Source organism: Pantherophis guttatus, chromosome 4 (genome assembly GCF_059756535.1).
Source record: "Pantherophis guttatus breed Tessera chromosome 4, ASM5975653v1, whole genome shotgun sequence".
Taxonomy (NCBI): domain Eukaryota; kingdom Metazoa; phylum Chordata; class Lepidosauria; order Squamata; family Colubridae; genus Pantherophis; species Pantherophis guttatus.
This window is the reverse complement of record NC_142066.1, coordinates 67719677-67743675: the sequence shown is the minus strand read 5'-3', so window position 1 is coordinate 67743675 and position 23999 is coordinate 67719677. Positions and strand designations below refer to the sequence as shown.

Genomic DNA, 23999 nt, shown 5'->3' with positions numbered 1-23999 from the left:
GTACAACAGGGCATTTAATGAACATCTGAAGTTACAACAGACACTCAAGCTACATATGATCCATTTCAAAATTGATTGATTTCAAAATTATGATTGTTGCAGTCCTGTAGTCATTCGCCATTATGATACACCACAGAGCCACTGTAGTGCCCTCCCACCTCTCTCCCCTCATCCCACCCTGCTGGAACCCTGCAGAGCTTGAGTCTGCTCTCCACAGGCCTATCATGGCTACACTTACCTTTTGAAGCTCTCCAGATTTCATGTTATAGAAGGAGGAAGGCTATGTGTCCCCAAGCCATGGGGCAGTGGTCCAAATTCAAGCACTATTTTGTCCTATTCACTGTTGGGCATGGACAAAGTGGCAGACACCAGACAAAACTGATTTGCTTTGCTGCTGTAGAGAGGTCTGCATGATGCTGCAGTAGCTTCTGAGTGCTGCAGAAAGCGTCCAAAACACTGTACAGACCTTTTTATGGCAGCAAAGCAATTTGTTCCCAGGACTTATGGCGGTGCCCAAATGCAGCTACCATTCTGTGGGTGGCACAAAATGGCAGCTGCCTTCAGAATTGTGCCAGCTGTGCAAAGAAGCAGGCCATTCCAGCATTCTGGAAGGCTTTGGAGCTCTTCAAAAGATAAATGAGGAGAAAAGTGTTTGGCCTGGTGTGGTGGGAATCAGGCCTAAGGCCTGGGAGGACCCAGTGGGAATGGGAAAAGGCCTGTTGGAACCCATTATGTGCAGGAAGTGGAGCATGGAAATGCTACCCTTGAAGAACATTTGGAAACTTTAAATTGTGCAGAGTGCAGCAGCACACACAATTTTTGGGATCCCTAGATTGCCCAAAATTACACCACTGTTCTTTGAGCTGCACTGGCAGCTGGTTTGCTCCTAAGTGCAATTCAAGCTGTTTTTTATCACCTGCATGTCATGTATCCAGATTACTTGAGGAACTGTCTCACCCCTATGGAATAGGCCTGCCCACTTGTGCCGGCAGAGGAAGCATGCTGCGGATATCGTCAGTCAAAAAAAATTGGCTGCTGGGGTCCAGGAGAAGAGCGTTCTCTGCTATGGCCTTGACCCTTTACAAAATCTTGCCCCTTGAGATGAGATTGTCTCCCACCCTCCTGATTTTCCACAAGAATCTGAAAACCTGCCTTTGCCAGTTGGTTTGGGGCCCCGATGGGTGAGTATCACACAGGAGGTGGTTGATTGAGTAATAGCAGCTCCCACCACCTCCCCACAAAGTACTTTCTACTCTCTTATAACCTGTATTTTTACAGCAAAATTATTGTGATTTTATACATTTACATATATATTTATGCTTTTATTTTGATGTTGTAAGCCGCCCAGAGTTGCCTTGCAGTGAGATGGGAGACAAACAAATTTAATAAATAAATAGTTAAAATTTAAAAGCAATATAAATGCAAGATAGTAAGGCTTACCTCTGCATGAAATACCATTGGAATTGCTAATTTGATTGCAGGTATTACAAGAGTTGGCTTTCTTAAAGTGTTTACTCTTGAATACACAAGAGTCTGAAGCTAAGTCGTCTGCCTGGAAGGAAGCGTAACAACAGTTTCAGAAGAAGTTAAGAAGGATATATTTACACTAGAAAAGCTGGTAAAGCAAATATTAAAACAACTGTAACACATACAAAATAGTACTTTAAACCATATCAAAGTGTATCATTTACAAACATATTTATAAATAAAAAGATCTGCATTTAACAGTAAATAACAATAACATTTCACTCATGTAAAAGGAAATAGCAGAATGGAAGAAAAGACTTGAAGTTTGTAGAAATACCAAGAAATTGTCTTTATAAGATATAAATAAGAAATGAGGAATAAATGCATTATTTCAGTGACTGAGTTCAGTTAGTAAGCACAGTATATTCAGAAGAAATTGAATAATAATCAGGAATGTGATCATGCGTTTCTTAAAAGGAAGCACCTATCCTGTTATATCCTGCCAATTTTATTGGAAGTCCCTTATACTCATCACCCACTGTAATGAATAATTATTTTAGGCTTTAATAATTATTGATAACAAGTAACATTCTGTCAGGCCCTTTCACTAACTTCCTATTTTTAAAGGTTAGAGGAAAAATTCAGAGACAGGCTCTCCTTGACTGGATTTTACTCAATAGGACAAAATTTGTCAATTAGATTAAAATGGCAGTCAAAATTATTTAGAAATGCTAAAAAAAAAATAATGTAATTATATAGAACAAAAAATAAGCATCTTCAAAATATGTTACAGAAGAATGTATTCTAATAAAGAGAAATTCTTTACTGTTCAGAGAAATCCTACCTATCTTATTTGTGACAAGCTCTTCCATATTCTCTTCCCCAAAAGAAATCCACTCAACCCTGCTGTCACAATTCTGTTTTAGAGGCAGTTTTTAGATGTTTTTCCTTGGGAAACAATGTATTTTTACATTCTATATACAGCATAGTCGGTGTATTATAACACTATACTTGTGTATACTTATAGCAGATGAAACAAATTCCCCAGTCATTTATTTCTGGCAAACAGTATTGTGGAAACTGAAAAGCTGTCAGACATTTCTATTTCCTGTTCAACTTGAAAAATTCTGATATCTATGCCATCAGGAAACAGATTTTTTATTTCTTCCTATGATGTGATCTTAACAGATTCTACAAATTGTTGGTGAATTTCGGAACTGAATTAATTGTTAAACAGTCATTGAGTATATCTTTTATAGCAAAGAAAAAAAAAGAAACAGCTCACTATAAAATGCTTATTTTTCTCAATTTTTGAGTTTAATTTTCTATAATCTTGACCTCAGAAAATAATCACATCCAAAAGATCTATACATACCACACAGTTTAAAATTGATAAATAATTCTTTGAAATTCCAAGAAATAAGGATTTATTTAATGAAAGGAGGGAGTTAATAAAGAAATCATATATTGTCTGCCTGAACATAAAAATAATAACAAAGGACATTCTCTGCCCTGGCATCTGCCCTTTAACACACACACCCCTCCACACCCCGGCCAAGCTGAGATCAGTTCCCACTCTCCTGACCTGGCTCTGCCAGAAGTGAGCAACCTACTAGAGATGATTGATGAATTAAGGAAATCCCACCTCCCATCAACCCACTAGTGTATCCAGCTCCCTCCCTCCCCATATTTTAAATTTAATTCTATTTTTCATTGTAATTTCAATTTTTATTGTTTTAGAAATATTTATCATTTATGATATTAATGCTTTTAATCCTGTAAAACACACAGAGTTGCTTTGAAGTGAGATGGGCAGCAAATAAATTTAATAAATACATAAATATTAAAATATATTAATTTAATAATAGATTTTTCTAGGAGCTCTGCTACAATAATTAAATTGATAGAGGCTCTCATGCCTTCTTATAAGAATGAATTGACAGAATACGTTAAACACTTTTCATTATTTCGTGACATTTTAATGATTATTTATAAAGTTAATAACAACTGCACTTCTTAACCACTTATTACTTGATAAAAATTCTAAGCAAGGATTAGTCAATTCAAATTCTCAGTCTAAATTTGTTGTGTGTGTGTGTCTGTTTGTGTGTCAGAGAGAGAGAGACTTTGAAATGTTAATACCGCTTTATACTGCACTGGTAAGACCACACTTGGAATACTGCATACAAGTTTGGTCACCATGATGCAAAAAAGATGTTGAGACTCTGGAAAGAATAAAGAGCAATAAAATGATTAGGGGACATAAGAATAAAACACACAATGAATGACTGCAGGAACTCAATATATCTAGTTAAACAAAGAGAAGGGCTAGGGATGACTTATAGCAGTCTTCCAATATTTAATGGACTACCATGGTGAAGAGGGGATCAAACTATTCTCCAAAGAACTTGAGAACAGGACAAGAAGTAATTTAGTTTAGTTTACTTTATTTTCATTGCACCTCGTACAACAAAATTAAATGCCATTTTTAGTGTACATTATACATAAAAAATAAAACAAAAACACACATCCTTCACATTCTATACAACTGAATTGAAAAACCCTGATATTGCATTAATATTGCACTATACAGTAGAATTCACTATAGTTACTGCTCTGGAATAGAAGCTGTTTTTCAGCCTATTTGTCCTTATTTTTATTGTCCTGTACCATCTGCCATGATTTGAAGCTTTCCCATCTTACCATCTGCCATGATTAGAAACTTAATGATTAGAAACTTATCAAAAAGAGATCCAACCTAGAACTAAGGAGAAATTTCCTCACAGTGAAAACAATTAACCAGTGGAACGGCTTGTCTCCAGAAGTTGAGGATGCTCCATCACTGGAGGTTTTTAAGATTGAACAGTTATTTGTCTGGAATGCTACAGGCTCTCCTGCTTGAGTAGGGTTTGGATTATAAGATCTGGCCCTTCCAGCTAAATAAATTACTAACATAATTGATGTCTCTATAAAAACAATTGCGGGGGGAGGGGGAATTTCAGCTCTACACACACCAATCAGTCCTGTATTATGCAAGGCTTCCAAGTGGCCCTTTGTTTGGCCTGGAACAAAAATAAGATGTCCAGCACTGATCTAAATAGTCATTCTTTCCTGCATATTATTAAAATAATCTTCCGTGCAAATACACTAATAAGAAACATAGTGGCAGTTGAATAACAAAAGCAATGAAAGTCTACCTCAAGGAACCTTGGTTTACTAAACTACTGAGGCACTTGCTGTATAACCGTCACATTCACTTAATGATGCTGCAAAAATATTGTGAAATTGGGTCAGTCACATGGATAAGCCACTTATTACCATGACATGGGTAGGCTCCACAAGAACTATCTGTATTTCTAAATTAATTTTACACCCATAAAAGTTACATATCAATGTCATGTGATCACTGATATTAGGTTTAAATTGGGCAAAAGATTCATATACGGATACAGAATATACCAAATGTTCTTGGACAAATCCTGTATCACAATCATGGCGGATTCTGAAAATAAATGAGAATAGCACTCTTTTTTTTTTTTTGGGTTTCCTGAAAGCTAAAATGCAGAACATCTTAATTTGCTTTAAAAACATAAAATAGAAACTAATAGTCTTAGGATGCTTATGTTTTTGTCTAGTTTATCAGCACACACAAGGGAAAAACAGAACACAAGAAAGGAAAAAATCCTTCAAAAACTAAAGCTAAGATGGCACTCCAATTTGCTTATCAATAGACTTTGGCTCTGCCACGTTGCCCTTCAGATTTAACTATAACATGCAGAATGCCAGAATCATACCAAGTTGAATGAGGTTATTTTCAGTTAAGTGCACTCCATATTTCAGTTAAAGAGTTAGTTACCAAGATTAAAAATAAAAATGTTAAAGTGTGATGGGACATCTGTTTGGAACCTCTAACTTAAGGCATAACCAAAAACTTAATAATACTGAAAAATAATCCATTATAATTATTATAATCATAATCTCATTTTATCCTGAGATAAAATTAAATTTATTAAATTTCACTAAGCTATATAGTCTACATCAGTCATATCATATTTTACGTCTGCTGACTATACCCAATATTTGTTTTTGTTAATCAGTATTATCATTCTTTATATTCTTTTATAAATCTGGTTTAATTATTTAATTTATTAAACCTGGTTACTAATATTACTTCTTCTTTCTTGAACTGTTTTTTCCTTCTCCTTTTCCTTGTCATCTTTCCTCCCCTTCATATTCTCCTCCTTCTCCTTCTCGGCATCTCTGTTGGCAACCTTGTTGTTGATGAGGTTGTGCAGCGCTACCACCAAATGGATCAGGCAAGACAGGTGATGGGCAGGGATGGTGCCAAGCTGTGGCCCCTGCCTGCTCAGCCCACACTGTCCAATGTCATCCTCCAGCTCCACTGCATACACAGGATGAGCCTCCTGCAGCTGGCTGCTCACTCTGTCTTTGCTTGCCGTGTAGCATGTGCAGCAGATCATATCACATTCTTCTCCCCATGCCTCTGCCAGCTGCTTTGAGGGCCGGCCTGGCGGTTGTAGCACTCAGACTCATGTGTACAGTCCCAGAGTGTGCCGGCCAAAGGGCCAGCAGGCTGTGGCTGCTGCCAGACACCATCAATTCCCGAGTGCTCACCGCCTTCTGTGCTGCCCATGCCCCACCCCCCAGGACTGATGATCTTAACTGGGGATTGTTTTTCGGATAGGGCTTATATTAGGAGCATTCTAAAAATATGCTAGGTCTTATTTTCTGGTTGGGCCTTATTTTCAGGAAAATATGGTAACATTATCATTGTTAATGAGCATGGGCTTTGTTTGCCCTGCTACGGATGTGGTTTTCTCCATGGCGTTCCTTGATTGGGATATTGTTTTCTGCTTGATTGTTTACCACCTGTTAATTCTAGATTATCTAGGTATAGACTGGAAAGAATGTGTTACGGTCTCTTTGTTTTCTTGTCTCTTTTGAATAGCGTGTAAATTTGATTTGCAGTATTTCTATGTGTCTATTGAAGGCTGATTTATCTAAACACCAAACTTCTAGGAATTCCCTAGCTTTTTTTATTTTTTTTAGCTTATCTAGGATGCTCACAATTTCCCAGTGGAAACTATGGTTGAGTCTGTCCATGGATTGTGAGATTGGACGTTGACTTACCTCTGAACGTCCCTTTTCAGTACGCTGCGACTCCAATCCATTGATTGGGAAGCTCTCATCACGTTGCTGGGGAACTGAGTGCAGAATTCTCCTTGGCTGACCACGCCCCCTCTGTGTCACTCCCGTCAGTCTTTCCTCACGAAGATACAGGAGATTGAAGTTTAACCCAATTCTTAATGAAATAAACCAGAAAAACGGAAGATAACTCTAGAACACGAAGCCCAAACCACGGGCGGGTATGGATTGGAGTCGCAGCGTACTGAAAAGGGACGTTCAGAGGTAAGTCAACGTCCATTTTCCAGCACGCTGCTCCTCCAATCCATTGATTGGGATATACCCAAGTTATAGATCCTGGGCGGGAGGCTGAGTGTTCCCTGAGTCTCGGGATTCGACCACTCGTTGCAATACCCTACGGCCAAAGGAGGCCTCCGCCGCAGCAAATGAGTCAATCTTGTAATGCCTAACAAATGTCGAAACCGACGTCCAGGATGCAGCACGACATATATCAAGAACAGATGCCTGGGTCGCCCAGGCTGTAGATGCCGCCGCACTGCGGGTGGAATGGGCACAAATACCTTTCGGAACAGTCTTGCCCTTGCTACAATATGCCATCGAGATACAGGCTTTGATCCAACGACCTACAGTAGTAGGCGTTACCTTCTTCCCCATAGTGGGCGGGTGAAATGAAACGAGTAAGGCCTCAGTACGACGAAACGAAGCCGTTCTCTTGACATATCTACGGAGAGCCCGTCGCACGTCTAAAGTATGCCAGTTTTCCTCCCTCGGGTTTCGGGGATCCGGGCAAAAATTCGGCAGAATGAGCTCCTGGGCCCGGTGAAACCAGGAGTTCACCTTTGGTGTGAAAGAAGGGTCCAACCTCAACACTACTCTATCCGGATAAAACTGGCAAAGATCACTGCGAACCGACAAAGCGGTGAGTTCAGAAATTCGTCTCGCCGATGTTATCGCTATTAGAAATGTAACTTTGAAAGTCAAGAACTTCAGTGGAGCAGAAGCCAGCGGTTCAAAAGGAGGCGAGGTCAGAGCTTGGAGCACTAGAGTCAAGTCCCAAGTAGGGAAACGGTGGACTACTGGTGGAGACATATTAGAAGCACCGTGCAAAAAACTCCGGATTCGAGGGTTCTGCGTCAACGAACGGTGAGGTTCACACACAAGGACAGTCGCCAGTGCCGCCACTTGGCGTCTCAATGTGGTAGGTTTCAGACCTTTAGCCAAACCATTCACGAGGAAGTCCAACACATCTGGGATATCGGCCGAAGTTGGATCTACATGGTGTCCCGAGCACCAAACGGAGAAAGCCTTCCAAGAAGCTTGGTATATGCGAGTCGTCGAAGGACGTCTGGCTGATTGGATAACCTCAATGGCCGAGTCCGAAAGTCGGTCCTTCTTCAGCAGCCGCCTCTCAAGTGCCAGACGGTCAATCGGAGCCACTGGGGCTCTGGATGGACGATGACCCCCTGGCGGAGAGAGACGACATGCTGAGGTATTGTCCATGGAGGGGAGATGGAAAGGCTCCGTAGGTCCGCGTACCACGGTCTGCGCGGCCAACAAGGAGCTACTAATAAGATTTCTGCCTGTTCTAGTAACACTTTCCGGATTACTTGAGATATCAAAGGAAGCGGAGGAAACGCGTACAGAAGGCCGTCCGGCCACTGGCATCTCAGGGCGTTGCAACCCTCCGCTCCTTGGCACTGATAGCGGGTGAAATATCTTGGTAGTTGTGCGTTGCTGGGAGTGGCGAATAAATCTACGAGCGGCTTTCCAAAACGCCGCACTATGTCTTGGAAGATTTCCGGCTGGAGTTGCCACTCGGCCGGGTCGATGCGCTCCCGGCTGAGCCAGTCCGCTTGCACATTGGAAATACCTGAAATATGATCTGCTCTTAGCGACGCCGTGTGACGTTCCGCCCATGTCAAGAGTAATTCCGATTCGATCATGAGGCTCCGGGACCGAGTGCCCCCCTCTCGATTCACATGAGCCTTGGTTGACATGTTGTCCGTCCGGATCAACACATGACGGCCCTCCAATAATGGTTGGAAATGCCGGAGAGCAAGGCGAACAGCTCTCAACTCCAGCCAATTGATGCTGTTCGCCTTCTCCGACTGAGACCAACGCCCTTGGACTACTTGATTCATTAGATGAGCCCCCCAGCCCACCAGACTGGCATCTGATGTTAACACCAGCCTGTCGACTTCCAGGAAGACACAGCCCCGGAGAAGGGCGGGGGACATCCACCACAGCAGCGACGATCGAAGTTGAGGAGGAAGCCGAACTAATGTCGGGGAAGTGCTGCGATTGGTCTTCTGGAATGGAAGCAGAAACCATTGCAACGGTCTCGTATGTCTGCGTGCCCAGGGAACGATATTGATGCAGGACACCATTTTCCCTAAGACTTGAGACAGGCGTCGAATTGGAACAGTTCGGTTGGTCGAAATTTGAGTAATTGATGACTTGATGTCTGTGACGCGATCCGGCGATAGGAAGACCTGGCCCTTGGTAGTATCTATCACCGCTCCCAGATGAAGAATCCTTGTCGTCGGAACCAGATGACTTTTCTTGTGATTTATCGTGAATCCATGGCTTTGAAAGACTCTGAGTACTGTCTCTATGTCGCTCGACGCTTGATGCGGAGACGATGATAGGACAAGGATGTCGTCCAGGTAACACAGAAGACGAATTGGTAGAGCTCTCAGGGATGCGGCCACCACGGAGACAAGTTTCGTAAAGGTTCTGGGGGCGGAGGAGAGACCAAAGGGCATCGCGCAGTATTGATAGTGGTGAGAGTTGTATTCGAATCGCAGGTACTTGCGATGCGTCCGGTGGATCGGGACGTGTAAATAGGCCTCCCTCAAATCCACCGACTGCAGAAGATCGTTTGGCCGGATGCATGCCAGAATCGACGAGAGGGACTGCATCTTGAACCTGCGATACAAGATGTATTTGTTCAAGTGCTTTAGGTTCAAAACACCTCTGTGCCCCCCCGAGGATTTGGGGACCAGGAACAAGATGGAATAGAATCCTTTCTCCCTCTGAGTCTCGGGCACTGGTTCTATGGCTTTGATGTTTAAGAGATGAGTAATCTCCGCCTCCATTAACTCTCTTTGGTGTAAAATTGGCGATATTGGGCAGCGACGAAATCGGCTGGGAGGGACCCCAACGAACTCTAGGCAAAGACCGTATTGAATGGTGTGACGGATCCAGTCCTCGGTCGTTGACATTTGCCACTGATGATGAAACAGCTGGAGGCGACCACCAATGGCATCTGGATGGCGTGAGTCATTTGCCTCGTTTGTTGGAACGGGATCCGCCACCTCTGAAAGGACGCTTGGAAGAAGGTTGTGAGCGTTGTCGGTCCCGAAAGGACTGCCGATCCTGAAAACGGTCTCCGCCTTGGCTAAATGGTCGTTGGGTATAGGGCCCACTGGAACCCGAATAGGTCCGAAATGTTTGTCAATTACTGTACGGTGTGTACTTGCGTTCCGGTCTGCGAAAGGAAGAAGGAAGAACTTTACGTTTTTCTTTATCTTCCACCAAGAGTGGGTCTAAGGCAGCCCCAAATAAGGCCGGAGCCTTGAAGGTGGATGAAGCTAGCTTCCACTTCGCCTTCGAGTCGGCTTTCCAATTGCGAAGCCAAAACATACGTCTGTTAGTAACAGTAGAAGCCATAGCGCGGGCTGCAAATTTTGCGGCGTTTAATGAGGCGTCTGCCGAATATTCTGTAGCGGCCACTATCTTGTTAATATCCTGGTGTACGCGTTTGTCTGCGGTGGGGAGACACGCTTGCAATTGTTTGAGCCAAATTAACGTTGCTCGATTAAAAAAAGATGTTGCCGTTGCAGCTTTTATTGCCCAAGTAGCCGCCTGATGGGCCTTGCGAAATCCCATTTCGGTCTTTCTGTCATCGGCTTTCAAACCGTCCATAGCATCTGCAGATACTATTGAGGACGAAGAAAGGTTGGCCACTGGCTTGTCTACTGTTGGTAAGGCCAGGATATCGTCCAACTCCGCCGCCGCGCAGTAAAGCCGTTTGTCCAGGTTACTAGGAGCGGTTAAGGAGCCTGGTTGGCCGAAGGCACTCTGGATAACATCCGCAAAAAGCGGTGGACACGGAATAGCATCCTTCTCCTGCTTAGCCACCTGAAACAAAGCGTCATGCGTGGCTGAGGATGGAACAGCTGAGCCAGATGGAGGGGCTGTCAATAAACCAAATTGAGTAGTCACCTTGGCTTTGTGCAGGAGCGATTTAAAAACTGAAGGACGAAATAGTCCGGTAAATGATGGCTTCTCTGGAGGCAGGCCCTCGTCCTCGGAGAATTCTGAGTCCTCCTCACAATCCGCCTCCTGGTCAGATGACCCCGAGGAGACACATTCTACCTGAGATAAGTCTTTTGTTTTATGTTGAGGAGGAATTTGAGGCAGAGGTTTAGATGAGCTGGGCGTAGGTTGTAGAGTGCCCACGCTCTGTTGTAATCCGGCCGCCAAGATCTTGGCCAATGCATCGGACAACACTGATTGCAAATCTACTTGGCCAGTGTGTCCCTCCGCTCTCAGCCCAGCAGCCGTAGGCGTGAATGTGGCCGATGGATCCGATCTTGAATGCTCTGGTTGGGCCGCTTGAACTAAGGATACGTTAGGTAAAGACATAGAAACTCCACGCACCGCCTCTAGATTGGAAGAAGTAGATGGGCGATGGTCAGTAGCTGCAAAGGCCTCCGAGCAAACTGAAGAAGCACTGGAATGGACTTGGTAAACCTCAGACTCTCCAGAGATCATGGGACAGGTGTTCTGGTCCCGTGCCTTTTTTGCTTTGGCAAACTGTTTTTCAAGCGCCTTGTGACGCTGTAACTCGGATTTATGCCGGCTTGCAAGTTGAGCGGTCTGAGAGGATTTGGAAGAGGCAATATGCTTGGTTTTGGAGCGTTTCTTCCCTCCTTTGCGTTGGTTTGCCTCAGTAGGCAGAGCAGCATCCTGATCCCCGTCGGACGACAGCTCCAAATCCGCCATTAGAATACTATGTGCAGGAGAACCTCCGAGCAGCGATAGTAATTTAGCTAGCGATAGGCAGTCGTATAAGGGACCCCCGGGCCAGTAATTAAATACTCCCCCTCGGGTGGAAAAGTCTTCAAGTCCCGCAGCTAGTCAAACTCCACGTCTTACTAATCTGGCCTTGGGTCAGTGCCAGAATAGTCTCTCCCCAATGCGCCGTTACTGACTCACATTCAAAATGGCGGCCGCGAAAACACCGTCCTCCAAAATGGCGACCGCAGCGAAGGTAATCAATTTAAAGACTTCCTGGTCTCTTACTAGCTGGGTGCCGATTGACAAGGCTGCCGTGGGCTTCGGCTCCGCGGACTTGCTTCAAAGGGCGCCAATTTTAAATTGAAGAAAGCGGCGGTAAACGCCCGGCGCGAAGGACGGCGGCAATTCAAAATGGCGGCCGGCCGCTCCGATCACTGACAAGATGCTGGTAACGGCTCGGAGAGTGCCTGGACGTCGGAGCCTGTCGGAAGCCTGGACAGACGCTCCGGAGCCGCCCAAAAATCTGGGAGCTGAGGCGCTCGTGGAATCCCAGCTCGCCAGGAATCCAACGAAGCGCCGGCGGCTAACGGTGTTCACGGATCCGCCCAGCCGGGTCGGAATCCGGATAGCTGCCTTGCTGGTAGATAGAGGGAAGGAGCGAAACGGCCTGGAGCCCCAGGCGCGTTATCGCTCCCCCAGCAGCCTCACCAATCCCACGAAGCAGCTCCAAGCGCACAGAAAGGGGTGAAAAATAACAAACTAAAATAAAAATTAATTCGATAAGGAAGCAGTCAAGGAGTTTGAAAGATCTTTGAAAGAGCTATGCCAAACACGAGTTCCCTCAGTCACTGAGTGAGAAAGACTGACGGGAGTGACACAGAGGGGGCGTGGTCAGCCAAGGAGAATTCTGCACTCAGTTCCCCAGCAACGTGATGAGAGCTTCCCAATCAATGGATTGGAGGAGCAGCGTGCTGGAAAATAAGGCCTTTTCAAGGTGTCCTTTGACTGCTAGTTGATATTCATGGATGTGCTCTGCTAGTCTTCTACCTGTCTATTCTACACAGTGGTTGTTACATTGCTTACATTGTTTATTGTATTAACGACTGCTAATAGTTCTATTAATTGATCTGCTTAGCTAACACTACAGTTTCCATCCAATATAGATAGATAGATAATTTTATTTCTATACCGCCCCTCTCCCGAAGGACTCGGGGCGGTGCACAGCCAAGTAAAAAACACAATACAAATCCCAATTAAATTTAAAAATTATTAAAATTATTACATTTACGACCAAGATTCGTTAAAAACCCAAAAATTTAAAACTCCGAATTTAAAACTCCTTTACAAAGATAGCCCTGCCTGTCGGAAGAGCAGGGTCTTGAGGGCACAGCAAAAAACTCGGAGGTCAGAGATTGTGCATATTTCCGGGGGCAGTTCATTCCAAAGGGAAGGAGCTCCCACAGAGAAGGCTCTCCCTCTGAGTGTCGTCAGCTGACATAGTTTGGCTGATGGCACCCTCAGGAGTCCCTCTCTATGGGAGCGAACTGGTCGGTGGGAGGCTATCAGTGGCAGAAGGCGGTCTCATAAGTATCCAGGTCATGAGCCATGGAGCGCTTTAAAGGTGGTAACCAACACCTTGAATCGCACCCGGAAGACCACCGGGAGCCAATGCAGCTTGCGCAGGAGAGGTGTTACATGAGCGCAACGGGTTGCACCCATAATCACCCGCGCAGCTGCATTCTGGACCAGTTCGAGCCTCCGAGAGGAGCCCCATGTAGAGAGCTTTACAATAGTCCAGCTGAGAGGTAACAAGGGCATGAGTGACCGTGCACAAGGTGTCCCGGTCCAGAAAGGGACGCAACTGGAGGATCAGGCGAACCTGATAGAAGGCCCCCCTGGCCACGGCCGTCATATGCTCTTCTAAAGACAGCCGTGTGTCCAGGAGGACACCCAGATTGCGAGCCCTCTCTGTGGGGGGTAAAGATTCACCCCCTATAGACAGCGATGGCGACAGCTGACTATACCGGGACGCCGGGAGCCACAGCCACTCGGTCTTGGAAGGGTTGAGTTTGAGCCTATTTCTCCCCATCCAGACCCGCACGGCCTCCAGGCAGCGGAACCTCACGTCAAGGGCATCATTGGGGTGGTCTGGGGTGGAGATGTACATATAATTATGTACATCTTATAGTTATGTAAAGTTATGTAATATAATACATAACTCCAAACAAAAATTAATTAAACAGAAAGAGCTTCATTCCTATTATATGTTTAGAAAGCCAGAATTTAGCTCTTTCATATTTGAAGAAAAGGCACATTAATTTTTCCCTTAGCCTGCAGACTATTCTACTGTCATTTGAATAACTACAGAGAACTCCAGATTATAAAGCATAAGATTTACAGAGGGATTTAGACTTCAAGGCTAGCCCTATCTATGATATGCTGCCTTGGGGATGTAATTTAAGGCAGAAAATGAATATTTAATAACCTTATGCTATATTTACAGAGAACCAAATGATGGGTGGCAGATAAATGATTCATAAAGAATAATCCTAAAATGAAAGGCTGAAGAAATGGTATAGAAAAAAACGACCAAAGGGCAATATAATTGCCAATTCTTACCGCAGAATACAAGACATGGAATAATGAATTTAAATTACAGAAGGGCCAATTCTAATTGAATGTTAGGAGGGAAAAAATCCTTCTTCATAATTCAGTAGTGAAACTAATTAGTCTGAGAGGTGATGATCCCCTTTATGAGCATCCATTGAAGCAGAAAATAAATATCAATTCCTTAGAATACATTAATTTGGATGCCAGCATTAACTAGCAAGGCTGGTCCTTTTTAACTTTAAAAGATTTGCCTTTAATTGATTTAATTTTAACTGATTTGCCTAGCCAGCTAAATCAGGAAAGCATGGAACGGGAACATCTGTTTGAACAATCTTACCCAATTACAGAGTCATGTTGTGGGCTATGAGTTATTTTCCAAACATAAAAGGGAAATGGAAATTGGCTATCCATATATTAACAGGTTAAAACAAGCTAACTTGCATATGGATGGGATCAAAGTGCCTTATCTGAGTCACCTTAAAATTAATTACCCTCCAGAGATGTTTTTCCTTGATGTGCATTTTTCTCTTGAAGCAGAACTCGAATATCAAAAACATACCACACCACATCAATATAAGAGAGAAGACAAACATACACTCTTCATATATTCCCTAAGATTCTATATCTATCTTTTAAAGTTTGCTACTCTTTTTCAGGCAGATAGACAAACTGACAAGTTAGTTTTTTCAAAAAGGAACAGATTACATTTTTTTCCTTTTTTAACGCAAAAAAATGGCATGACAATTATTCGTGCCACAGAATACCTTTTTAATAGTATTACACTCAAGGTTAAAAATGCAAAGAACTAACAGTTCACCTACATTTTAATTGTTTTAATAATGCCTTTTCAATTATTCAGATCCTAGATAAAGAGTTACGTTAGGTCTGCCAAGAATTGGCAAATTGCCTTGTTGCCTTGTTTTGCTTTTTCTCCAACAAACTAAATGTCATATTAAAATGAAAGTTTCAAAAGTAGATCAAAAATTCTAGAAAAGTCCACTATCGTTTAGAACTATACCCAGAGCAATTCCTTGGATCCTAACTCTAAGTACTCCTAATACTTCTGGATTGTAGCTAATAATTCGATCATTATTATTATTATAAAGAAGTTAGGCCATAAAGATTGGAGCTCTCTAGGAGGAGGTTTTGCTGTTTGACCACTATGTTACCTTGAAAAAACTTGCTATGTCAGTTTCTGTTCTTAAAGTTATCTAAAAATGAATAAAGAGAAAACTAGAGCCAAATCAGACATTTACTAGATACATTATAACAATCTATTAAACATACTTTCATTCTGTTAAACAGTGCAGGTAGTCTGCAACCTACAATCACAATTAGGACCACAATTACCGTTGCTAAGCAAGTCAGTTAAGTGTGTCGTGCCTAATTTTATTACTTTTTACCATGGTTAAGTGAATCACTATAGTTGTTAAGTGAATCAAGCAGTTATTAAGTGAATCAAGCAGTTGCTAAGTATATCTCTTCCACCATTGGCTTTGTTGATGGAAGCCAGCTGGGAAGATTGCAGATAACGGTCAAATGTTCCTGAAATTCTGCAACTGATGTTAATACATGCCAGTCAGGGTGGGTTCTGGGTGTGCAGTTAATGAGTAGGCTAGCTTGGTTTCAAAACAGTGAGATACACGTGCGCTCCCGTTGCGAACCGGTAGTAAAGGTACCTTTACTACCGGTTCGCAACGGGAGCGCACGTGTATCTCACTGTTTAGAAACCTAACCTAATCATTAACTACACACCCAGAAACATAATGCTGTTAACCACCTCGCAGGTGAATCATTAATACAGTGATATGTGGCTATGCCTGCCATTTCTGAAATAGACAATGATCTCTTTAGTTTTTCCTACGTTTAAGACTAGGATTATTTTTATTACATCACCAAACCTCTATCTCCTTGCAGTAACTACCCTCATTATCACCCTGAATAAGGCCCACTATTCTTGTATCACCCACATACTTCACAATAAGATTGGTGGCAAACCTTGCACAATAGACATGAGTCAACAGGGTAAACAACAGTGAACTTAGGACATAGCCCTGAGGAGAAGCTGTGCTCAAGAAAATGGTGTTAGAAACGTTAGTTCCAACTCACATATACTGGGGCCTATCAATAAGAAAATCAAGAATCCAGTTGCACAAAGGAGTATTAAAGCCTAAAAGGCCCAGTTTGTCTATTAGATGCTGGGGAATAATTGTATTAAATGCTGAAGTTGACAAACAGCATTTGCACATGAGTGTTTCTTTCCTCTCAGTGCACCAAGCTCAGACAGAGAACAGAAGAAATAGCATCCTCTGTAGAGCAATTTGGATGGTAAGCAAACTGAAATCTAATGTTGGAGGGAGGTGAGATACAATAATGTCCTTTATCAGCGTCTCAAAACATTTCATACTGATGGATGTAAGTGCAATTGGATGGTAATCATTAAGACCCGTAATCATATGGAGATTCTCAGTCATCCATCCCAAAGGTGCTTTTTCAATAGGCAACTTTTTTATTTCCAATCTTTGCTGGTAGGCAGGTCTTCAGCTCGGTAGTGTAGGGTTCTGATGGCTCCTATATTGTGCTCCAGTGGGTGGTGGGAATCAAAATGCAAATATTGATCTGTGTGTGGGGGGGTTTCGTAAACTTCAATGTTAAGGTTTCTTTCTTCCTTAATGTGTACTGTATAGTCCAGGAATGCTAGATTATTTTCCTTAACGTCTTCCTGTATGAATTTGATGTATTTATCCACAGCATTGATATGATTGGTGAACACTTCCAATTCCTGTGTTTTGATCTTGGCTCAAGTATTATCCACATACCTATACCAGTGAGAGGGTGGAAATCCTGTGAAGGAGTCTAGGGCTTTGGTTTCTACCTCTTCCATGTACATAGAGGTTGGCCACAATGGGGGACACAGGTGAACCCACGGTACAGCCATACTTCTCTATAGAAACCTTCATTGTATTTAAAATAGGTAGTGGTCAGGCATGGCACATATGTAATTTGGGCCGAGATTGGTTCTGTCACCTAAAGTGCTGTCTTGTAGCAGTTGTTTCTTCACTACCATAACAGCTTCAGTTATTGGAATGCAGGTGAAGAAGGAAGTCAAATCATAGGAAACCGTAGTCTGAGTGAGTATACATTTTTCTTAAAATTTTGTGCATTAATTTATTCTTATTATCTATACAGCCTTTTCCAGAATATTTAAAGAAAATAGAAGATGAAAGCCTCCTGGAGCCTGACAGCTAATCTGAAAATTATGAGATAAAAAACATAACATAGGTAAATAACCCACTATCAGGGATTCTTTGTGAGCAGGGGGTGAGGACTTGCTCCAGCCGTGGCTGCCCCAGTGTCAATCTTGGCCAGGTCTATTCCACCTCATCTGCCAGCACATACCAGCATTGGAGATCTCAAGCCCCCCACCCCCACCCCAAGATGCAGGTGTGATAGACTTCATTGTTAAGCCCATCTATGGAACATTCAACCAGGATCTCCTCAGGCCATGTGGCCAGTCAACATGCTAGCTCACAGATGTCCTCGGTATATTCTGCCACCAACCGCCGCCCCTGGGTGATGGTCTTCATCCGGGCTGGGGCTTTGTGCTCTGCTAGAGAGTCCTCAAACTGCCAGAGGAGGGCTGCCAGAGGAGGGTAGCAGTTTCACAGTTGAGTATTGTCATTGTGAAAAGAAACCATCCGCTCCATTGCAGCCCATTCCAGGGCCATGGTGACACATCTCACTTTGGCTGTTTCTGATCCCAATTCACCCCCATACTCCTGCATATAATTCCAAACTTGAGCTAGGAAGAATCCCAGTGGTTTGTGATCTCCTTCAAACTGCACTCCTAGAGGCAGAACTATGGGGAATAGCTCCCCCAGTCAGAAGAGCTAGAGCCACTGCAGCTGCTGGTGGCTGTGTGATTGCCGCTGCAAAGGTGCCCACTTCCACCCACTGTCTGGATGGTCTCTCTGCTGGGATGCTGCATGGGCAACACTGGGCAAGTGTTTCTCTGGCTCTCCAATTTTCAATTGCTTCTTGCAGCAGATACAATGCATGGCTCAGCATGAGGTCCTTGTTGTCAGAGTTGGGCGGAGTATCTCACCACAATCTCTTTCGCACTCCACTCTACAGGATCCTTGATGGCCCCTGGTAAAAGTCACCCCCGGCAGTTACTCCTCATGGTCCTCCTGTCATCCTATGCTCAGAGACTATCTGGCTCAGACCAGCTCCTCATCAAGCTCCAGCTCTTCCAGCCATTCAGCCTCATCTCTAGTGCGCATGGTTGTGGGGGGGGGGGTTGCTCTGGACCTTTCTTGGTTGCTCCCGTGGGTTGATATCGAGTGCTCGGCCCCTACAGTAGATTACAGTCTCCAGCCAGGTTGGCTGATAAAGCAGTTCTTGCCTAATGTCCATTCAAATCCTAAGAAAAAAAAAACCCTGACTCCATTGATTTAGAGAAGAGGAATAACTAAGAATAAACTGATAGAAGCAAAAGCAAAGCAAGATCTGAGAAAAATCAGTATAAAAGTTTTACATTGAAAGTCACCCCTTTCCCCAGGGTCCACCACAGAAAGACCAATCAGCATCCAATATGATGTTATGGGAAAGCTCTTCAGCAGATATTGTATGCTTCCGTAGTCCTAGGACTCAGTTTATGGGTGCAAACCTCCCTTCCAATTCTCATGGGAACGCGCCACACCAGCTCTCTTTCCCATCCCATCCCAAATATCAAAAAACCTTCCCATTTCCATGGCAGCCTAGAGCAAGCAAGCTGTAAACAGTATCCTGAAGATCTGGCTGACAAAATCAGTTCTTCCACTTAATAGTGTGATCGTTTTGTAACCAAGCAATTCCCATCACCAGTGGAAGATCAATAAGGTCAGCTGTAAAATGAGTTAATGTTTCAGATGCTAATTTATTGTCAATTGCAAAGAAACTGTGGTGTGAGTGATGGGACCTGCTTTTAAAATTCAGGCAACAATAGTTATCCCTGGCAATGAAGACTTCAGAGGAACCTTGAGGATCTTAAATTTCTGGACTGTGTCTAGGTTTATGGAGTCAGCAGTTGCCATAGAATCTATCAAAACAAGGTAGGCCGCTTCCTGACCACTGGGAAGTGTCAGTATAGCATCAAATTTTATTAATATACCTGAGCGTGGAAGTAATTTGAGCCTTGTTCAGTGCTTGGTTGATACATGAGCTGGGGGGAGGGGCGTTTCTTATTTCCTTAGCCTTCGGGCTTGTCATCCAGGTGGTTAGTGGAGACATTGCTGTCTGTTGCTTCTTCTGGGAGGTCCCCCCAATCCTTCTTTTTGATAAGCTAGGCATATCTAGCTCCCTCACCCATTCATCATATGATATAGTCTCCGGACCCTTTATCCCAGGGTTAAACTCACATCGTCACGGTGGCACGCCTGAGGTATCGGGACTTTTCCCCCCTTCACTAAACCAGGCATGGGCGTAGCCAGTGCGTGACGCATCCGGCCTGCAGGATCGGAGTCTGACAGCCCTGCTTTATCCTCTTTGTTGTCAAGAGCTAGATTGTCACCAATTTAATAAACCTACCCAAAGTATGATATGAAAAAACCTGAAGCTTCAAGAGAACAATCCTCTCATGTAAATATAATTTGTGAACCCATTTGTCAAGGCATACTGAAATTTAGAATCATCATCAGAATTCAGGAGCAACAAAATTTAACCAAAGGCAGGATTATCATTCTATTACAACTCTTTGGGGCATCTTAAAATATTAAACTGAGAACTGCCAATGAAAGACTGTGAAAACTTGTATGTGGAGTGAGCTTTTACATCATTTAACTGAAGACTTGTTTGTATATAATTCTTGTATTTTAAAATGTTATCCAGATGTAATAATTGTCATTAAAAGAAGAAATTGGGACAATTATGAGAGATCTTGCGATTTCTGATCATACAATAAAAGATCCTAAAAATTATGACTTTTGGCATGAAAAGAAAATATCAGACAAGTTATAATTTAATTTGTTTGTTGTAAAGTGAAACAACCACTCTTATTTGTAAAGCATTTTGCATTGCTCTACCTACAACTGTGGTTTACTTAGTAAAACATGTTTAAGGAAATCATGATTTAAGACAATAAATGCACTTATAATAAACCATGAACCATGATTCTCAAATCTTAATCCACAGAATTTGTTCAACCAAAATTAGACATACTCCAATATGACTTTAGGGATGTGGTGGCTCAGTGGCTAAGATGCTGAGTTTGTTGATTGAAAGGTCAGCAGTTCAGCGGTTCAAATCCCTAGTGCCACATAACAGGGTGAGCTCCTATTACTTGTCCCAGCTTCTGCCAACCTAGCAGTTTGAAAGCACGTACAAAATGCAAGTAGAAAAATAGGGGCCACCTTTGGTGGGAAGATAACAATGTTCCATGCGCCTTTGGCATTTAGCCATGCCGGCCACATGACCATGGAGACGTCTTTGGTTTCTAATATAGCATTACAGCTCTTGGGCGCCCAGAATGTGGCACTGGGTGTGAAAGCTCACTAAGTTATATAATTTTCGGGAGCCTGGAAATCATTAACACCAGAATACTGTATTATAATCCAATGAGGTACTAAGTGCATTTTCTGAAACTGAAACGTGTGAGTGTATTTGTGTGTTTCTATATGAAAATTGTCTAGATTCACTTTAAGAGTCAAATTTTAATTTGACTCTTAAATATCTGGTACACTGGTCTTCTATATCTGGTACACTGGCATAGATGACTAATAAATTTTAAAAATAAATATATTTTACAAATAAATACTCCAACTATGTTGAACAACACTCATTATTTATACATAGAGAGAGACTAGAAATATAATTCTGCCCAAGATAAATATTTTTACTCTTAAATAATTCAAAAGGGAACACGTAACCTACTGAAATGCCTGCTGTTAAAATGGGTGGCACTTAAGTGTATTTAATTCCACCTGGATTGTGTCAAAGGATTTTATACATCTTGTATGTGCAACACAACTTCTCAATCAATTTATTTGATGACGAATTCAGGAACGACAAAGTGAACAGCACAAGAACATAGATGGAATAATAACTTTCTTACAAAGGAAAGAAGTTATTTGTAGAAACAAATTAACTAAGAAAAATTCTTTTCTTATAGCTACTGCTATCAGCAGCAGCAACGACAAAAATTACAAAAGATTAAACCGAACACTAACTTCGCTAACAAAAGCAGGATTGCGAATCAGCCGCGCGCAGAAGCTCATCTATCCTACTACTAACTTCTCGCGTACTGCTTGTGCAAAATGAAATATGCGGGCGAGAGCAAAATCACTACAGAGATTTTACCTTTCAGCCTCAGCTCCCCACTGGAGCGCGCTCGTTCGCTGACTCGCCGGACCGTCCAGCAAAGCAAAAGGCGCCCCATGCGAAAGTGGCTGAAAAAGCTTCAGAAACAAAGCCCACGCAAGAAAGGAAGCCTTCTTGGGCCTTCGCTGTCTTCAAGATGCTCCAATATAAGAAGCTGGCTCGACAATGGAGTGAAAAACAGAAGTTCTACGAAAGCGCTCTCTCTTATCTCTCATTCTCTCGCCCTCCCCCCATCCCTTCTCGGTCAAAGAACAAATTCCTTCGATGCCTAGAAATCCAGCAAGCAGGTGGCTCCCTCTGGCTTTCCTCGGCACTCATCTCCCCGTTGCCGTTCAAAGAAGCGAGGCAGCAGCTGGCTTCCGCGTTCCACCCCCTGGCTTCCTGCCTGCTGGTACGCTTTTTTCTTCTGAGCTCTCAGAGACGACGGACAAAGCCATGCTGCTCCTCCTGTACCTTGGAATGCCTGGTGGATCTCGTTTCTGCAAAGAAAGGCCGAGGAAAAGGGTACTGTTTACTTTCCAGCACCTCAAGGACAGCTGAACTCCTTGGACGGTGATTCATAGGATATACCAATAGAGATAAGGAGACCCCAGCCAAAAACTCTCCCAATTCTTCCTCTTCCGATTCTGTGAACACCTGAAAAGAAGGGAGGAATTGAGACCAGAGGCTACTCTGCTGCTCCTGTCCAGGAACATAGCAACAGGCAAGAGGAATGAACTTGCAGAGAACAATTGTTCCCTGAAAAATGTGCAAGGAGGATTTTATTTTGGCCATGCATTGTAGCTCTATGTTGCCATCAATTCTTGTTGTAGAAATGCTTTTCCATTCCTCAACCTATGGAATTCTACAGAGCCCACCCATCCGGCCACCACCTAGTCATCTGAACCTGCCAGGGAAGATAAAGCATTTCTACTATGGACCATGACGAAGGGGAAGAGGAATATAAAACTTATTCTGATATTAATTTGGTGATATTATTCACAAATGAACAGCTAGCAAAATAAAGTCAAGATACCTTCAAATTGAGTTAAATTCCTAGAAATCTCATACCATTTTGATTAATTATGTGCTCTCAAGTCATTTTCTACTCCTAGTGATTACATCCATATAATTCGCCTGGCAAAGGAGATACGGTAGTGAGTTGCTAATGCTTTCTTGTTTAATTTTGTTATGAATATTTCCTTATCTAGTCTCCACCTCTGGGATTCTTTTCAAGTAGTTTCTACAGTCAACACTGCATAACTTTCTAAAATTGGTGACAGTTGGTTGGGCAAAGTGAGTATGTGAGTATCACACATTCTCAATTGACCAGACAACCCCTTGTTCATATTGAGGATGTGTGTGCATTGCAAATTAAAATGTGGTTGCCTGATTTATGACTCAGTGGCAGTATCCCCACAACACATTAAACTCAATAGATATTATTTCTAAATAAATTTCATATGCTCTGGCAAAAGACATTAGAAAAATGCTAAAATATCCAAGATACCAATGCTTGAGCCCTTTCAGGCATCAGTTTTGATTTGTTATCAAAAGGCTTTTTGATGAGTTCCATGTTATTCATTTCCAACAGAATGGTTCTTCAGCCTCTATTCTTTATAAAAGGGAAAAACATTTTCCTTTGAAATGCAAAATATTTACTAGCATTCTTTCACCATCTCATACTATATACTGAGATGGGTTGATATTTATAGGAGAGATTCCTCAATTGTATATTTCATTTCCATCTGTAATCAGAACAAATATAACATCTAAGCGTGTCTTTCCAAAGCACCTGAAGGCCAGACAAGGAATAATAGATGGAAACTGACCAAAGAGAGATTCAACCTAGAAATGAGGAGGAACTTTCTGATAGTGAGAACAATCAACCAATGGAACAGCTTGCCTTCGGAAGTTGTGGGAGCTTCATCACGTTAGACTTTCAAGAAAAGATTGGACTGCCATTTGTCAGAAATGGTGTAGGGTCTCCTGCTTGAGCAGGGGGGTTGGACTAGATGACCTATAAGGTCATTTAGTATAAGGTCATTTAGTATAAGGTACCTTCCATCTCTGTTAATCTGTTAATGTCTTCTTTCCCCCACATTTCTTGTCCCTATAAAGTTACAGTAGTTTATTATTCAGCAAGCTTCTGGTATCCTTGTGTATATATTTCTAAGGTTGATCTTTCAATAGTGTCTCTCCATGTGTTCTCTTTTTCTCTTTCTCTCTCACTCACACACAGGGGGAGGGAGAGAAAGAGAGAGAGATCTGAATGCAAGCATATCATTTGGCCATCATATTCACCATCACTTGGAAAGACTTGAATAGACATTTACTGCTCTCTTCTATGTTACCAAAACACTTACAGGGATGGGGTGGGAGAAGGCAGAAGGAGA

General features: G+C 42.7%; 1 protein-coding gene across 8 annotated transcripts in view; it reads right to left on the bottom strand.

The window, feature by feature from the left end:
* The window catches only part of TNS3 (tensin 3), a 203857-nt gene extending 181695 nt beyond the window's left edge, over nt 1-22162 (bottom strand). For 5 of the 8 annotated variants that reach the window (XM_087892365.1, XM_034416437.3, XM_087892367.1 and 2 more), the window contains exons 1-2: nt 21604-21982; nt 1441-1552 (exon numbers count right to left, since the gene is read on the bottom strand). In XM_087892365.1, coding sequence (XP_087748491.1) covers nt 1441-1458 — 18 coding nt within the window. In that variant the 5' untranslated portion in view covers nt 1459-1552; nt 21604-21982. Of the gene's footprint in view, nt 1-1440; nt 1553-21603 lie in introns of all 8 variants that reach the window. The other 3 variants (XM_087892366.1, XM_087892369.1, XM_087892371.1) reach the window with 2 other exon arrangements.
* Nucleotides 22163-23999: the final 1837 nt, after the last annotated feature.